Source organism: Pelecanus crispus, chromosome 7, assembly GCF_030463565.1.
Source record: "Pelecanus crispus isolate bPelCri1 chromosome 7, bPelCri1.pri, whole genome shotgun sequence".
In the NCBI taxonomy this organism is placed as follows: domain Eukaryota; kingdom Metazoa; phylum Chordata; class Aves; order Pelecaniformes; family Pelecanidae; genus Pelecanus; species Pelecanus crispus.
The window spans coordinates 36,736,422-36,755,193 of record NC_134649.1 but is presented as its reverse complement, the minus strand read 5'-3'; the positions used below and the strand labels follow the sequence as shown (position 1 = coordinate 36,755,193).

At 39.7% G+C, this 18,772-nt stretch overlaps 1 protein-coding gene across 1 annotated transcript in view; it reads left to right on the top strand.

The window, feature by feature from the left end:
• Nucleotides 1–4,517: 4,517 nt before the first annotated feature.
• The window catches only part of TASOR (transcription activation suppressor), a 35,114-nt gene continuing 20,859 nt past the window's right edge, over nt 4,518–18,772 (top strand). The window contains exons 1-7 of the mRNA XM_075713893.1: nt 4,518–4,905; nt 12,397–12,542; nt 13,693–13,785; nt 14,675–14,747; nt 16,191–16,282; nt 16,632–16,790; nt 18,033–18,160. Of these exons, the coding sequence (XP_075570008.1) occupies nt 4,518–4,905; nt 12,397–12,542; nt 13,693–13,785; nt 14,675–14,747; nt 16,191–16,282; nt 16,632–16,790; nt 18,033–18,160 (1,079 nt within the window). The remainder of the gene's footprint in view (nt 4,906–12,396; nt 12,543–13,692; nt 13,786–14,674; nt 14,748–16,190; nt 16,283–16,631; nt 16,791–18,032; nt 18,161–18,772) is intronic.

The following is an 18,772-nucleotide window of genomic DNA, read 5'->3' as shown; positions in this document are numbered from 1 at the left end:
CTATGGGCCACAGTCTCTTCAGGGGTATACCTGCTGTGGCATAGACTTATCCGCAGCCACAGTCGCTTTGAGGTGCACCTGTGCCGGTGTGGCCTTCTGCATGGGCCACAATGCCTGCAGAGATAGACCTGCTCCAGCATGGCCTTACCCACAGCCACAGTCCTTTCAGAAGTAAACCTGCTCCAACGTGGCCTTACCCATGGCTGCAGTCCCTCCAGGGGCATACCTGCTCTGTTGTGGGCTTATCCATGGCCACATGCTTTGAGATGCTCCAGCATGACCTCATGCACAGCCACTGATGCTTCAAGGTATACCTGCTGCAGCATGGACTTATCCACAGTCCACAGTCGCAGACACTTCAAGGTGTACTTTCTCCAGCATGGACTTACCCTTGGGCCACAATCCTGTCAGAGGTATACCTGCTGCCTCATGGACATAACCATGGCCACAGCCGCTTTGAGATGTACCTGCTCTGATGTGGACTTATTGATGGCCACAGACGCTTCGGCGTGTCCTGCTCCTGCGTGGACTCATCTGCAGATCACAGTTCCTTTGACTCGAGTTCACACTGGAGTTCCAGCTGGTCCAGTACAGCAGCACAGAAAAAGCAGCGATGCCCTGCCCGTCTGCCAGCCCAGACACATCACCATTGCTGTTATCAAAATGTTCAGAGGCACAGTAAAGTAAGGTGATAAGCAGTTCAGCAAGCAGCGAAAGCAAAAAGCAGCCACTAACGAGCACTAGACTCTAATATACAGTGAGGCAAGCAAGCCCCATGGCAAGCACAGGAGCCTGCCAATTAATAGCTAAACAGCAATAACAGCTATAAATTTGATCTAGCACATTCCAATCAAACCTGTTGTTATGTTGAACCCTCCAAGCCCCATGCTGGGCTCCAAAAAGGACTGTGGTGTGAGAAGCAGAAAAGGCCTTGACTCTGTGTAAGCACTGCTCAGCAGTAACAAAAACACCCCTGTATTATCAACACTGTTTTCAGCACAAATCTAAAACACAGTCCCATACTAGCTACTATGAAGAAAATTAACTCTATCCCAGCCAAAACCAGAACACTCCCCAAAGACTTCTAAGAAGAAAGTAATAATTATTAGCTTATCTTCTTTTAACACCCTGGAAGCTACCATTAGCACCAGAGCATTTGTGAGTTGGTAGGTTACTTATATTTTCTGACTTACAGGTATTCTAAAAAGAGATCAATAAAATAAAAGGGCTAGGTTAAAATATTTGTTCCTTGCATAGGAAAAACTTTGCATTTAAGCTTGGTAGCTGCTTTTGAGATGGTAATATAAATAGCCACAGTTATCAGGATTTAAGATAATTTGTGTAAGTAACTAACCGATATATGCATTTGTTCAACAACTACAGCACTAGTATACTTTAACAAAGAAAACAAATCATGGGCTTTTAATGTTTTGCTAGTTACTTGTAAAACTGAACATCTGGTATTCGTATTCCCTAGGCACTGCCAGAATGGGTTATTTTCAGCAGGCACTTTTCAATTTAGTGCATTCCTCAGAGCTGCCAAAGAAAGGTCTTTGCTATCCTTAGTAAAAGAGCTAAAATTTCACCATTATATTTCAAATGTAAAATATCAGTGTGGCTTTACTCTGAGTTATGCAGCTACTGCACTTGTGACTGCTGATAATTTACACAGCAAAGAGTTCAACCTCACGTTAGGTAACTAACATGGCAACGAATCAACAAATTTAAACCACAACTACCAAGTCAGCACACAGGAAATTCAAAAAACTCTGTAGATGAGTTTTCCTTAGGCAACTCTGTTTGCAATTTCTACAACTGAAATTACAGATACGTGATTTCAAACCCATGAATTACTTTGCCAATTTAGGGAAGTATTGGACTGAGAGTGCACAGTAGATTTGATGATGACGAGCAGAGAAGCTGTAACGTTTTGCTCTCTCCCGCTATAGCAAGAAGCTACCTGACCTGCTGAGCTGGAAAGTGATAGCCACTATGGGTTTTTAAAATTAGTCAATTAACCATTTTAATGCTCTATGGTGATCTTCATTCTGATCCCTATCAATAATTACATCAAAACATTCAGCTGAGTTGGGTTTCACATAGTCACACCCTTTCTTTACCACAACTTATAAGCCTTGCAGCAGGGGTGAATAAATGTTAACCTTCTGATTCCATACTGGCCTCCAATACAGGTGCAGGATGGACAACGTGAGGTAGCAACACCTCAAAGTACTGCAGAGGAATCCAACAAAGCTCATCTGTGAATACTTAACAACTCTGTAGATGTGATGGAATGTCACTACTTATTGTTTTGAAATACCAGTTATTGGCATTATATTTAAAGCCTCGGTTTTCCTTAAAAGCTGATTTGCATCCATGATCACAAGGATTAAATGCACTCTTATTATTCTTTTAATTACAGAATATAGACTGAATGATGATCTTGTGACAGAGAAGTAATTTAAGTTAGCACCTCTCCATGTTTTGCTGTATCACACTTAAGTCTATAAATACAGCATTATGTTTTCTTTGTAGGTAAACAAAACTTGTAACAGCTTCACGTTATTATTCAGCTCTGGCACTAGAAGAAAAAATGTGTTGCACATAAGCATCCCAGCACACTACCTCATTAGTTTCCTTAGTAAATCTGCTGGAAAAACAGTCTCCTACTTAGCTTCAATAACACCAAAACCAATTACAGCATTCGGTTGCACTGCATTTGAAAAATGGAATTCTTTGGTATATGAATGATGGATTATGTTGCCTTCAGTTAATCTGTAATTCTTTATCCTACTGATGAGACATTATAGTTGTTTTAGTTTTGAAAAAGGTCAAATAGTTCATTACTTGCACACGCAGTTTTTTCTTGTTGAAGCTTGCTTGCAATTTGTAGTTTTACAAGCCATGGAACACAAATAGCTATTGTCACTTAGGTACCCTTACTATAGAATCTGTCTTTTGTCACGACCCTAGAAGGGCACATACATGCACTTGATTAAACATACAAAAGAGGATTAAATTCAATGAAGTTATGCAATTAAACACATAGAAGTCTTTGCAATAACATATTTCCTTTCCAGTTTATGTCCCAAAGAAGTGTAACAAACCACATTGTTCGTATTTTTAACTGATTCAGTAAGAACTGTCTCTCTTATACAGTCTTTGTACAAAGCTGTCATTACTGTTTAATTGGAATTACTCCATACACTAAAGGCATGTTAGTGCAGAGAGAAAAAGTTTGTCAGTGTTTGTACCATTCTCCCCCCTCCAATAAAGAGGGGAAGATGTTAAGGGGAAGGAAAAGTTCTTTGGTGCTGTTCTAATTTGTCATGAGACTATCCAAGAATTCTATTAAAGACTATTGACTTACAGGCAAACCTTATTATGGTTAATAATTTATTTTTATTCTTCAGAGGGGAAGTTTTGTCATTTTGGCCAACGTCTTGAAAACAACTTTAAATTTGAGAGGAAGAGGAAGGCGCTGGCACTCTTAGTGCACTGCTAGTTCTTGTCCTTGGGGGTTTGTCGAGATGCCTTCAGAAGCAGCTAGGCTGCTTTGTGAAGATACGACACAGCGTGCCCTACGCAGCTGCATCTTTATCCGCCCAGTCAACCTCCTGCAAGATGCTGACGGCAAAGCGTTACTTGACCTGAATGCTGCCTGGACAAGGGTGAGCCTGCTAAGCAGGCTCCCAGAGAAACTGTTCTGAACCCGCCTGCCCACTTGCTGCACCGCATGAACGATGTGCCATCTGCTAGCCGCGGATCGAAGCGCGGGGCTTGAAGTGAAATACGCCGTCCCGCTCCCCAGGGGCACTGCCTGCGCACCGCGGCCGCTCTCGCCCCGCGCCGGCGGAACGGGGACGCGGGCCCAGCGGCGGTCGCGCTCCCGGCGAGAAGCGGCGACGGACACCGCGACCCGCCCCGCCCAGCTCTCCCCACGGCCACGCCGGGAGCCCGCTTCGGGCCGCTCTCCAGAGCCGGAGGAAGGAGCCTCCCGCTTCTCCGCGCCCACACCGCTGCGAGGAGGGAAGCGGGAAACCAGCGAGCAGCCTCTTCCGCCCCGTCCTGGCAGGCCGCGGGGCGGACGGCCCTTTCTCAGGCGCTGCCGACAGCCTGGGGCCTCACCCGGCTGGCGGCGGCGGCGGGGGCTGCTACCATTTTAAACCCGGCTCCGCAGCCGGAGCCTCCGCCTGCCGCAGCGGCCGCCGCTCGCTCGCTCCCAGACGCGCCGCGGAGGCGGCTATGGCGGCGCCCCCAGCGCGGGCAGGCGAGCGCCTGCCCCTCTTGTGCCGCGAACGGATTGGCCAAGCCGGGCTGGCTCCGGCCCCGCCCCCTGTGTGTGCTGCCGCCATGTTAGAGAGCGGGGAGGGGGCGGCGGGGCTGCCATAAAGCGTGCGGACGGAGGGGGAGCAATAGCGGCAGCGGGCGGTGCATGGTGCTGGGGAAGGGGTAGTTTGGTGGGGGACGAAGAGAAGGCGCGGGCGATCGTGCTCGCTTCTCGGCGATAGGAGTGAATGGCGGATGCCGTGATCCCCCGCGGTGGCGAGATGGAGCCGGAGCAGCATCAGCGGACGGAGAAGATCAGCGCGGGCCTCCTCGGGGTGGAGAGTAATAGAGCAGGAGCCGCTGAGGACACCACACAAAATGGCGGACGCTCTGAGAGCAGTAGCACTGGGGAGGCGCTGCTGGTGGCTGCTGTTGCTGCAGAGGACAAGGTCCCCCCAAACCTCAGCATCACTAGCAGCAGCCAGCGCAGGAGCAGCATCTCAACGGCAAATGAACAACAACAGCAGCAACCGCCCAGCGGTGTGTTGGGGGGGCCTCCCCCTCTCCCTAAGCCCCCAGAAGACCTGCCTGTTAGGAGGAACTTTCAGATCCCCAGGAAGAGCAGAGAAAAGAAAGGTTGTTCCTTCCCTTTCCCTCCCTTCTCTCCCTCACTCCCCTCTTCATCTGATTCATTAGGCAGGCTCTTTATGCACCTCACACAACTGCATGCAAAATCCTGCGGGTGTGGAGGAGGCTGTGGCATGGCTCGGACTAGTGAGGCTGCTGGGGATAGGATTTTTAGTGTCAGGCTTTTACATTCTTTCCTCTCCCTACCCCTCCCTCTTTTCTTTTTCGTTTTTATTTTGTCACAAGGAGGAGAAAAAAAACCCCAAAAACTCGGCTTGAATTTCAGACCGTTGCTTTAAAGAGACGGAAAAGCTGGATGTGATCAGGGTGGGCTTGAGTGTTGATCCTGGCTCCGCTTCTGGAGATGCAATCGCATGCAGAGAAGATGGTTCTGGGACACGGATGCGCAGAGAAGATGGTTCGCTTTTCTCTTCCCTCTGACCTCCTCTCTGCAGGAGAGGGGTGTAATCCTGTTTAGGGTAGACTAGCAAACACTGGACAGAGTTGTCCTTCGTTGTGATACACAGAAGACTGTTCTTATCTAGTGAAAGTTCCTTACTTTGCAGGGAGGAGGCAAACATCCCACGTTCACGTGCCTCACCTTTGAAGCGTTCCTCTTCCAAGCGTCCAGGGTTTGTTTTTTGGTTTTCGAGTAACTCTTCTTCTAAAAGCCTGTGGTATTTCTTGCTTTTCATGAGACTCCATTGGCTTCTGCTTATCTTTGATTTTATTAAGTGGCATTGAAGACATGTCTTGCTCCCTTCGTGAAACTTATCTCAGTTCTTGACCTTTTCCAACATGGGGTCAGTAACTTAGTACATATCACAAAAATACTTGTTCGCATAGGCTTCTAGTTCTTCAGAGAAGAGTGTAACATCTAACTTCTTGAAATGCTTTCTTCTGTAAGGAAGAGCTGAAGGTAGGTTTATTTCATTATCCAGTCTTTCCCTTTCCCTCTTTCCATTTTTGGCAGTAATGTCCCCTTTTTCATTTTCTTCCCTTTCTTTCCTGTTGCCACCCCCTGAGGGGGGATACAGGTGTGGCAGAGATTCATTGTAAAAAGGACTGGGTTGATTTGGAGGGAAAAAAAAATCTCTTATTATTCATCTGATAGAAAAATGTCTGGATGAAACATGGTGCCTCTTGCACTTTTATATGTCAGACCCAAGTGTGGTTACATTTGAATACCTTTTAAATATATCTCAGAAATGTTTAGTACTTAACCACAGACATTTGAAGTTCCTCTCTAGCATTTGGTTCCAATGTGAAAGAAAACCTGCAAAATACCTTTTTGCGTCATCTAGTTCATCATTTGCCTATACAGAACCGTCTCCTACAGTGTGTAAAACGTTTTAGAATATGTAGTTCAAACATCAGGCTTCTGTGGCTTCTAGGGTAGAAGATGAAGCCATTCTTACCCTACTTGTAAAAGTCACTTGCTGACATCAAGTTCATTTGACCCGTTCTTAAGGGCTTACTTTTTAGTGTACTTGTCGTCTTTTCTTTCAGCTTGCAGGATGCTTCTTGGACACTTTAATCATACTGGCGCCTTAACAGTTTCCAAAATTCTCAAAACGGACCTTTCTCCATTCTGTCCGTGGTGCTTGCAATCCTATAGTTGCTTATGGTTGCTGATTGTTGGTCTTACACCATGTGATGTCATAACGCAAAGTGCTTTGAGAGAGCATGTCATAGGCAAGACCAGTGAAAGTGGGCTAGCATAAAAACTGCCAACATGATCACTGAGGACAACAAAATTGCTATTGGAATTGGTATTGGCGTTTGAGAACTGATGTAATTAAATCAGTTCTGGAACTAAACTAGAAGATTAGCAGTGCGTTGATTGTCTGACATTTTAGTGGCATACGCTTACAACATGCTTAGTACCAGTGTTCAAATACATCTTGTTAAATTATAATCAGAATATCATAGCTCCCTCTTGAAAGAGCTCTCTTGGCTAGATTCTAAATTCCAGCATGAAACAATACACATGGAAGCTTCCTCCATCCTTTCTTGTATTGCTATTATCCTTGGTTTGCCTTTTAAACCTCCATTTTATTGCTGGACATACCATCCTGAGAGATACCTGCTGTCTTGATTGTGAAGACTAATCTGCCATGTACAAACTATGAAATCTGTACAGGATGACTTTGTTATTTGGTTGGGGTTTTTTGGTGGTTTGTTTTTCTTCTTTTTTTTAAGCACCAGAATGTGTTTTGGGAACAATTTTTGATTGTGAAGCAATTAAAAATTGAATCTGCAAAACAAAAATGTAAGGGGAGAATCCTAGAAAACTTACGATTTAGCTGCTTCTTTAGCCTTTCTGGAATTTATCTTCACCTCTATTTGGAGACTAGCGAGGGACTGAAAGTCAACAGAAAGAACCTTGTTAAGGTGGAGAAGTGCATCTGGAGGAAACATACCTCTTAAAACTAACTGTGGTTAGTTGTCACAGAGGATCTTTCTTCTGACTTCCGTTTTTTTTTCTTAGCGGAAGAATTTGGGAAACCAAACTAAAAAAGGTTGGCTGTGAGATTTATTTTTTTTAATACGTGCGTGCATTTGTTTTCCTACTTAGAAAACTGTCTTGAAAGTTTCTGTTTTCTTGGTACATAGTTTAGTAGCAGTGTTACGCTCTCTTGAGTAGCTTACCTCTTTTTTTTTTTTTTTTAATCTTGGTACTATAGCCAGTTGTCATGGTCTCTTCTAATTTGATTGTCAGATCTTCTCAGGTGACCAAGTCTGCCTGAAACTTCAAAGATCCTTGTTTAATAGGATGAGGAAAACAAATTTTCAAGATAAAGCACTGGAAGGGCACTCTTTGACTTGCTGAAGACTTGAGTGGTCTTCATACCAAAAGGCAATTCCAAAAACCATGCTCAATTAGCAACCAGTGACTTAAGGGGTTGCTGGTTACTAAAGGTTGGACATTTATTTCTGTAGTCTGCCACGTTAACAAATGACTGCTGTTTCTGAGGCTGAGTTGGGGGAAAAAAGGTCTTGCTTTTGTCCATGAAATTCTTAGCAGTACTTGCTTGGAGGTCTAGGTTGTCCCTTTTGTACTTAACAGTATTTGATGTTTCATTTTTGCCTTGTCTTTTGTCTTCTAATTTTCCATATCTTTGGTAGAGATGCATATCTCCTATTTGCTACTTGCTATTTCTACATGGGGATTTCAGTAAGCAATCCTTGAACTTGGTAACTACTTAGACCTCTTGAGAGCAAAAGACATTCTGGTTTAAAAAAAAAAAGACATAAGGAGCAACATTATGGTTCATTAGCACCGCAGATTTTTGGTTTTAATCTTAAAAAATGAAGACTTAAAGAAAATGATGCTTCTCAGTGGAGTTTTTGTAACAGGAGTCCTTGTTTGTGAAGAGTGCTAGCATTCTGCCAGCTTACCTGATGATAATAAAATAAGTAATTTACTTATCTTCAAAGTTTGTTAGTTCAGGATTCCTTAAAGAGAATGTCTCTGTCTTCCTCTTCTTCACGTTCTGACTTAAAAACAAAAGACACCCCCCCGCCCCAAACCAACACAAACCCGCTCACTTCAAACTCAGTTTTCTCAATGTGAAGCATTGGACAGCTGTGAAAGAAACTTAAAGCCTCTAGGGAATTACATGCATCCAAATATCCAGTCTAGTGGCTGTCCCTAGACTAGGTACTATGTTAGCTAATCTTAGTTTCCAACCCAAAATACTTACATATGTTCCAATACACTGGGTAGAAACTAAACAAAACCAGTATTTATTTACTTAATTTTTTTTTTACTTCTGCAGAACAAGCCAGCGAAAACCACAATAACTGACTTGTATGTGTTATAATGGTACTGTGAGTTAGTCCTTACATAAATGACTGTTTAATGTACATGGGTCCAATAAAGGTGCAGCATACCCACGTCAGGTTTGTATAGTGAGCCTGAAAAATAGATACGCACATCCTACTGGTCTTTGAAGTGATGTAGGACTGGAGATAAGCTTAATAATCTCATCCTTTGCCTGTGATTATAGGCTTTGGTAACTGCTATGGAAGGTCTAGTACTTTTCAGGGTTTTTTTTTCTTGCTTCTGAACTCCTTTGTTAAATGAGGTACAGGCCCTTCTCTAGTGACCTTAGCCTTTTAGAAAATAGCTGCCCTTTAGCACTAATGCTTAAATGTCAAATTGAAAAGTATTGCCTTGCTAGTTACCTCAGTAGGTAATGTTTCAGGTTTTTAGTAAGAGCCTGAAGCCTGCAGTCCCTCAAGTTCTGGAAGAACTGCAAAAGTGGATTTGAGCCTGTCATGAAGCATATGATTAGTGTGTTTGAAGTCATACTCGAACAAGGAAAAAAGCGTATGCCGTGCACTCTTAAGCTTTTTGACTGTTGTATATGGTAATTTATCTGAAATTCAAAGCTAAGTGACTTCATTTTTTTTTACATTATGATTACAGTGCTGTACTGCAGTCAGTTTACCAGATAGTCCTTGCTCTATCCATCATTGGGCAACTCAGAAATAGAATGCAATAGATACAAAATTATCAGGCTGTCCCTGAGGAAGAAATACTTAGTGGGTGCCATCTAGTTCTCAAACCAAGTGTGGATTGTCTGCCACTACTATATATTAAAAGGTGTCAGGCAGACAGGATAAAATTTGGTGCTTAGAAGTACTCTTCAGAACATAACAAATTTCATTCATATTCCTTTTTTCTCAATCAATAGCTGATCGTGAAGCCAGTGGCACTTAATTTATGCATGAAGTAAACTAAGGCAAGACTATATGTGCAGTTGTTGTTCTTGTTCACTTTGTATTGAGTGGGCAGTGCACATCAAAGGAATAGAACTCTCTTTATTGTGAAGTTTTGGATTATTAAGCGTTTCCCTACTAAAAGGTGGATGTAAGGTCTTGTTCTTGGACTGATGTGACCAATTAGGTGGAATCAGTCTGGTTTTAATGTCCTGTATGTTCTGAAATTGAAAAATTGGAATCTCAAAAGTTACTTTTCTGCCCAAGGACTTAAAAATATTTCAGTTTTGATCTGTCTTTACTACAAAGGTGGCAGCAGCTCTTCTTCTAGCTGCAGTAGTATCTCTGGTGAACTTAGAAGATGTTTGTTTGGGGTATAAATTTGGTGAAGTACAAGAAAGTATATAATTGAGTAATAAGTAACAATAGTAGTAAAACATACTTTCAGTCCTCTGCTAAGAAATTGAAGAAAAAACCACCAATTTTTTAAAAAAAAATCTGTAATTTGCTGTATTCCATAATTTAAGGCATTAGGAGAGCTCTTCGATAAATCTGTTGAGGACTAATTGTATAGTAGTTTATGTAGGTTCTCCCTAGCTGAAGAACAGGGGGACTTCCTCTTCTTGGGCAACTCTGTCTTAGCTTACTTGTCAGAAGTTTCCACAAAGCAGGAAGTGTTCCCACAAGTCGGGACGTAATTGACAATATTTGAATGAATGACAGGATCTTAACTGATGCAATTATATGCCTCTTCCTAGATTTGCATCTGGGAAGGAGGCAAGACATTGCATATCGTTTGTGGTCATGCTTTCTAGTGAGTCCTGTGGAGTTTTCTACTTGCCTGGACTCAAGATGGAAGAAATAAGCTGGGTTTGACATGCATTTCTAGGGGGAAGGAAGGAGAAGGGGTGGGGTACAGTAATCAGCGTTAAGGACATGGGGAAATTTGGACAAGCAGCTGGCGTTGGTAACCTTCTGCCTTAACTGGTCCTTTTAGACAGAAGAAGAGCAGGCAATATGTGAAACTCATTCACCACAGCACTAGGGTTTAATAACTCCTTGTCAGAAAGACCAAAGAGGTGTTTGGGGATGGGGTGGGACAGGAGGTGTTTTTCTAGTGTGTGTATATCTGCAGTAGGCTTGTTTTGTATTTTACTAATAAGTGTTTCTCTCTTCAGTACAAGTGCCTTCAATCTTAGTAATACTAAGTTGAGAATTTCATTCACTTCCAATTATCTTTCCTCCCATATTGCTGTCAGCCTTTCAAGAATGAAGGCATTGTTACTAAAAAGGATGTTATGTAAGAACGGTTTCTTAATCACTTTCATAAATTCCACTGTTTGAAAAATGACTCATTCAACGTTGCTGGTGTTAGAATTGTTGCTTTACTTTAGTTTGCGGATGTGGTATTACATTATAAAGTGTGCATGTAAATGCAGCTTTTACGAGATAACACAAAAGAGTTCAGTTTTCATTTAGAACATTTGTTTTATATTGAGGCTAATGCAGTAAATATTTCCTGCAAATGAGGAAAAGACTACTATCTAAATCTACTACTGTATTATTTAATGAAGTTGGAGATAACACTCTAAAGATGTAATTAAATTTAATTTGCTGTTAGAATAATGGTAGATAGTTTTTTATGTGAGACTAGTACTACTGTAGTTCATTCCTAAATATTGTAACTTTTAGTGATTTCAGGTGGTGGTGGTTTGGGGGTTTATTTTGGTAGAGAAAAATAAGCCCTCCTACAAAAAGAGAAAAGCAGTCTCAGAAACATCTGTTGGGAATACTTTCTGGCTGAAGTTTGCAAATACCACAAAAATACTGTGCTGCTTTTGAGTATTTTGGAAGTTACCCTGGGGAGAAAAACACTTGCCATACTGAACTAGTTCAGTTCCCCGAGGAATATTTTTTTTTTTTTCCTTTCCCCCAGACAGTACTCTCAAAATCTGCACTCAGGTTCTCTGCTGGTCCACTCTCAGGTTGCTCTTCTGATCAGTTTGTCACTTTCAGCACCCAAATACAAATAAAGAAGCTCTGGGAGATGAACACTTTACTGTGCAAACTTAGCCAAAGGTTTGCCCAGAAGGTGAATCTGCAACAACAAATGAAAGGCTTTCCTTTTGAAGCAGTTATCGTAAGGGATAAGATCATAAAGCATGAACACAGGCAGTGTGTTTTTTAATAATAGGAGCTTACTGGATTCCTTAAGACAGTATTGAATTTATTCATATATAGCCTAATTACCATAAGCAAACAAATAAAAAACCCTGTAATGGTTCTAAAGCGAGCCTAAGCTATGAAACTGTTCTTAAGGTTTTTATTAGAACAATTTGTTCCTAGTTCTTTAATTAAACTAATTAGCTCTTTTAATTAACTTCTAAAAGTTTAATTACAGTATGTTGCAATATATATCAGACATTTTCAAAGGGTGAATTCAGATTTGAGGTGCTTCCCTTACTAACTTCTGAGTAATATTAAGACAGCATAAAGAGATGTGGTGGTTTGTTTTGGTTTGTTGGGGTTTGGGTTTTTTTTGGTGTTTTGGTTTTTGTTTTGTTTTTTTTTTTTTTTTTAGGATGCTATAATTCTAAGGCAACTTAAACTTCCTAGCCTAAATTCCATCTTTCAAATATTTTAGGTGTTTTGTATTCTAAATTGAATCATGAACAATTTGTCTTTATGCATAAACTGCCAAAGAACTGGAAAATTTTGGAATTTTTTCAGATGTGTATTGGTGCTTATTAGTTTATTTCTTCTCTTTTATAGCACTCTTTCAGCCAGTAGCTGTAGGCTCTCGAGAATTTGAGGATATTGTGAAGATTCTTCATTCATCTTACTTGGAACCAAGTTCAGTGTCCAATTTTAATTACAAGAGAGCCAGCTTAGTTCATAGTGAACTGTTGGAAAAGGAAGTGAGTATATTTGTGGCTTCTCTTTATGAATAAGGTACAAGTCAAATGAAATTTAATGTTTTTTCTGAGTCTAGAGGCAAAGACCTGGAGATTATTTTCTACTTATGTGCTTTATATTTAATTGCAAACTCACATCCCCAGAAGTGTAAGCAGCTATTTTTCAGGCACGTTTATTACTGCATAGACATAAACCCTTGCCTGCCAGATACTCAAAAAGACTAAAAGAAAAATTGTATCTGGCACCACTTGTCTCTGTGCATTTTTAGTTTTCAAAAATTATCTTAATTTTTATGTATTTTTAATAACCTAGAAAGATGTCATAGTGTCTTATTTGAAAGGCCTGATGCTTCCTGTGAAACTTAAGGTTAAAATATTTTTCTGATACTAAGTTTACATAGTCTCTGTAACTTTGTTGTTTTCCAAAAAGCACCTAAAAGAGTTGATTACTTGAACTAGTAGGTGGAGCAGGTTTGTTGAAGTGCTTCTGCTGTACCTTATCTGCTGCCTCTTAAATCCAGCCTTGGCTTTCTTTCATAACTGTGAAATAAGTTTTTGGTGCCAGTGCCAAAAAGCTTAATGTATGGAGTAATCAAATATATAATTGGTTTGCTATAATTATTATCTCAAAACTGTAAGGTAAACTCTGAAGCATTTTTTTTTCTGCTACTCTAACACTTATGACTCATGGTTACAGCTAAGGAGTATTGCAACTGATGAAAACCACCTCCGTAGCAGTGAGGTGCAACTGCAAAAGTACATGCAGAATGTAAGAGATAATGGTCTGTTTCCTAAAGAGGGAAAAAGGCTTATGTCTGGAAATTCAAAGATGATATGGAAGGTATTGAGCTGGATGCTTCTAGATAGTTATGCTACAAAGAAAAATACTAAAATATAACTGCACAGGTTTGTTTGAAGAGTGTCTCTTCCTTAAAACAACAAACAAACAAAGAAATCTTGGGGCAGATTAAGCCAATGATATTTCCCATGGGTATAATGTTTTTGAAATTTAATTTTAGTATACTATAGTTTCATCCAAATTGGCTTTTGATTATTTTTGTACACTTGGATCTGCTAACATAGATGGGGTCTTAAAACATTGACCCTGGAATGTGACAGCAGTAATCTGTCTACATTATTTCTATAATAATAGTTCACAGAAAAACGCAGAGAGATGAAATTTGATGGTCGTCTAGAAAAAGAGCTTTCTGAAACCTATGCATTTCTGATGGTTGATCGACCTGAGGTAAGAAAACAAAACTGCATATAAAATGCTTTCTCTTCTTTTTCAGTTAAGAGGTTTTGTTGTGTTTTTTTTTTTTTAAACTGAGTGTTTTTATTGACACACTTATTAATCTTTAAGTTATTTTTGCAAAATTCAGCACTGAAAAGTGTAGAAGGATGGGAAAGAGATATGATATGATGTCACCATTTAAATCCTTTATTCCCTTCTATTTAAGGTACTTCATTTACATATCTCTGTAAAATACCTTCTCTGTTTTAGGCTTTGCTGTATAAATAAAAGGATAGATTTTCTGGATGGCATGTGGGTTTTTATTGGTTTTGTGGGTGGTGGGTTTTTTTTTTTAATTGAAAAGTAATGCAGTTGGGTATTGGTGTGGTGTTTTGGGTTTTTTTTTTTTATTTTGACTCAAGAAGAGGTTATCTTAAGGAGAAGGTAACCTGTAATATTAGAAAATGGACCTTCTGTGTCTCTTCTTTGATCACATGTTTTTAATGAAAGTGATGGAAAGGGAATTTCTGTGCTTTTCCTGCTATTATAGAGCCAGGACTTCTTAAATTTTTAATCATTTGGCAGTTTACTTCTGCTTTGTGTATTAAAAGCAAGTAATGTTCATGAAGTGTGTTTAAGGTATAGGGAGGCTGGGGTTTTTTTTCAGATACTGGTGAATCTGTGTAACTGCTTCATACTGACTGTTTTGACTTGCACAGTTTATATAGCAATTCCAACTAGTCTTACCACTGGGTGGTTTTGTTTGTAAGGGGTTTGTGGGGGGGTGTTTTGGGAGTTTTTTTAGCTCAATCAAAAGTCTGTAATTGTTTCTCACTGTTTGTTCTGTTCGTATTCTGGCTTTCCTGATAGACTTGTCTAAAAAAATGTCTGTTCTGTTTAGATCCAAAGCATATGCGAAAAAGGGCTGCAGGTGGGCCACTCCAAAATAACGATTCTCGGCAGCCCTTCCATGGGTAACTATCTTTTGGTGATATGTGCTGGTATTATTCAGTATGAGTTGGCAGATAATGTGATGCAGCTGTGTAAACTTTGAGTCCTTTTTCTATCACTCATTGCAGGAACATTACAGCTAGGTATTTTTAGCAAAGTAGATTGTCATCAGAACATTATTTCATAACTCTGTTTTTGACTAGTTCATTTAAATTCTTTTCTCAAAGGGAAGACCTAGTTCTCATTTTGACTTAAGTCAAACCAATATATTATGTCCTCCCAGTAAAACTCAGAGGCCAAAGAACTAATGCAACTTATGGCTGTGTGCTTCTCTGTGTTTGTACATACATATATGCATGTATATGCATTCAGAAATAGCTAATGGAAATAGTAGCTCAGCTTAGTATTGGTGTAGATAGAACTAAAGTTCTTGAATCCACAAATCCAAGAAGTGCATAGATAAATTGGAGACTTGGAAGAGTCACAAGGTGTTAAGAGATTTGAAAGTCCAAGATGCAAAAGTTCCTTTTGCAAAGCTTTTCAAATAGAAAACTAAGAAATAATTTTGCCATGCTCTGTAAGATTAGCATGATACAGAGGTACCAGTATGAATGTTGAAAGCAGAACAGATGTGAGGGTGGGGGGAACAAAGGTATATGAGCATATAATTTTTTTACTGTTTTAGCCGGTAAAGGTTCTGGAGCAATTTATCAAAGCAGTTACAGACTTGGAATGAGAGGAACCTAACCAAAATGGATGCTTTTCCAAGTACCTGAGGTCAGTTGCAGTTATTTGATCTGAGGTAGTCAGCTAGACCAAGACATGACGGTGTGTGTTTGAGGCCTTCAAATCTATGAAATTATGGTTGAAGTGTTGAAAAGCGAGAAATTATTTTACCTTTCCACTTGAGTTCAATTCACGATTCCAAACCAGTGTATTTTTGTCAACAGTGTAGGATGAAAGATTGCTGAGGATGCCAGTGGTTTTTTGCCTTATTTCTCAGTCATACCTTCACTGCTTATCTTGACATTGTGCAGTGGGACATAGTACAGAAGGACCTTAGCTGTTTAAAAAAAAAAAAAAACAACACAAAAACAAACAAACAAAACCAAACAAAAAAACCCCCTGAAAGTAGTATTTGTATAGCCTTTGAGCAGGGCTTGTCCTCTTGGTCACAACGCTTTCGGTAATGTAGGTGTGCTCCTCTCAATATGAGCTAATGTCCATATTCTGCTGTGGTATTTCATACTGCAGATGGTGCAAGTAAACATTTATTCTGCTATCTTGAAGTGGTAAATTGTGAACATGCCCTTACACTTTCCTCTGATCATATTCCAAAAAGATTGTTGTATCTTTATTGTTTGGTATACATTCAACTTTAATCCCATGTAATGCTTCTTAAACTTCTGATAATGTTTTAACATTCAGCATAATGCAGTTTGTTTTGTTTTTTTTTTTATACTCAGGTGTATATATCTCCAGGTACGCTGATTTATTGCAGCCTAATCCTCTAGAAGCTGGAGCAACTGGAGATGTGATTGTTTTTAAAATAATAAAGGTAAATTTATCCTTCTTATTCTTGAAGGGTTATATTGCTTACTGATAAAATAAAGGTGGTTTTAACCTAACTTACTGAACTTCCATTTATGCAATTACCTGCTTATAGAGAAACTAGAACCCTACCAGGTTTAAAATCTGATGTTGACACTGAGCTTAAATAAAGCATAATAAATTTTTATAAACGGCAAAAATGTCTTGTTTTCCTTGAAAGTATGAAAATAATGTACTTGTATAAATGGTTTTTTTAATGGCCTGTTTTCATTTCCCTGCTCTTACTTCCTTTGATACTTGAAGCATTTGTCAGTTTTTGGGAAGAAGCTTATGCTTACAATTCTGCTTTATTACAGGGAAAAATGAAAAGCATATATGACCACATCGGTATGAAAGCAATGGAATCAACAGTAAAGAGTGCATTAGATCCAACGCCAAAGCATGAGTGTCATGTTTCAAAGAATGCAAATAAAGTAACCTCCTTGTTGGCTTATCGAGCCTACGAACTTACTCAGGTAGAGGAAATTTGAGCATGCGTTAACTTTTATATAAGAAATTTATAAACAGAACTTTTGAAATGACGGAGATAAAATCACTGAAGATATAACAAATACTGAGCATGTCCTGTAAAGCTGCAGTCTGGTGTATGTTTAGCAGTAGCCCACAGACGCTTGTATTACAAATTACGGAACAACGCGTCAGCCTCTCCTGTTTCCCTTATATATACCTGGACCTGATGGATAATAGCTAGGGAATGTACATGTGGACTGGAATGTAGGCTGGGGAGGAGAAAATATGTGGAGTTTGAAGTGTAAAGGTAGAACTGGGTAGTAGGCATTAAGGCAGGCTCCTCTGGGCTAGGAAAGAACAATGTGGTGGTTTGGGGTTTTTTTGTTTTGTTTTTTCCTTCTATCTTTTGTTTCCCTTATCACATTCTCAGGTTTGGAGATGGTGAGGGAGGAGAGAATGGAATCGGTTCCAAGCATCTCTGTTCCTCCAGCTGTTCCATCTCTTTCTACAGTAATCTGTTGCAGTCAGATTATTCCATCAAGTCCATAGATTTCAGGATACTTACTTGAACACATTCTTTTCAGTATTACAACTTCTTTTACTTCTGTAAATCAGTCCTGGGCACTGAATCAGATGGCTAGAAAATGAATGTATGTTTTCATTTCTCATTACAAACTTGCCTGAATTAACGTTTTTCTTTAACATTAGAATTTTGTGACAGAACTAAGGATGGACTCCAAAACTCATAGCAGTATTTACTTTGCTCAGTGAATTTTTTTTGGGTTTTGCCCTTACCTCATCAAGAATATACTTTGAAATAAATGTTCCAAAATTATTTTTTCATTCTTGATTAGCTCCTGAAATAGTGTCCATCCTGTCAGTGTTCGATAAAGGAGGGAGGAGAAGGTGAAAAAATTACCTTAATTGATTGTGTTATAAAGTACAGATGAGAAGGGCATTTAAAAGCTTCTGTATTTTAGGCATCAGCTTTTGAAGAAATAGGCTGTTGGTAGAAGGAACATAAATGTGATTTATTATAGTAACTCATAGCTTGTTTTATATAGCAGTTAATGTTTGGCATAACAGGTTTTAAACAAACCCCTTTTGTTTATCTAAATAATCATGAGGTATATTTTGTAAGCTATTACTGTGAAACAGAGTACACCTTTCAGTACTGGATTGTTAGTATATTTGCAAAATACGGTTTACCAGACTTCTGATTTAACATTGGTTCACTTCTTTTTCAGTACTATTTTTATGAATATGGCTTTGATGAGATAAGGCGAAGACCAAGACATGTTTGTCCTTATGCTGTGGTTTCATTTACTTACAAAGATGAAATGGTGCAAGTACCAAAATTCTTGCCCCCATCAAGGTAAACTACAAATTGGGTTTTGGAAAGACTGCATGCGGCATGAAGAATTCATAGCTCTTGGCAGGAGCTTCAAATTGAGTTAGATGAACAGTGCTGAAATGAATGGACATGTCACAGGGACTTAGCATAAAAAATACTTCTAATGCAAAGCAAGAGGTGATAAAATTGGTTTTATGCAGCAGGCTGGCTGCTGTAGGAAGCAGTTCCACTGCTCTTTTCACCTACTGACCTTGTGCTGAGGTGGAATCCCTGTATAAAGTGGGTTTTTTTTGCTTCAGTGAGGAAATTCACAGACATAAAAATGTTCACAGCGTTGTCTTGCTTGGTATTCTAAAAAAATGTTCTGTGTACATTGTCTCTGAACTCTTCACTGGTGTTGCCTTATTGCTGGTGAACAGAATATGTAAATGGGTAGTTGATTATAGAACCAATATGTTACCTATCCTGATAGGAAGGCATCCAGATGTGGGGACTGTACTATGTAGTGCTAAAAATAGTTATCAAGATATCTGAAGTAGCACAAGATGCTGTAGCAGTGATAGCTTGAGGTTAGACAGTGAATTATCAGTGTTGCTATTTTGTTAGACTGATAAAATACCCTTAATGTAAAGT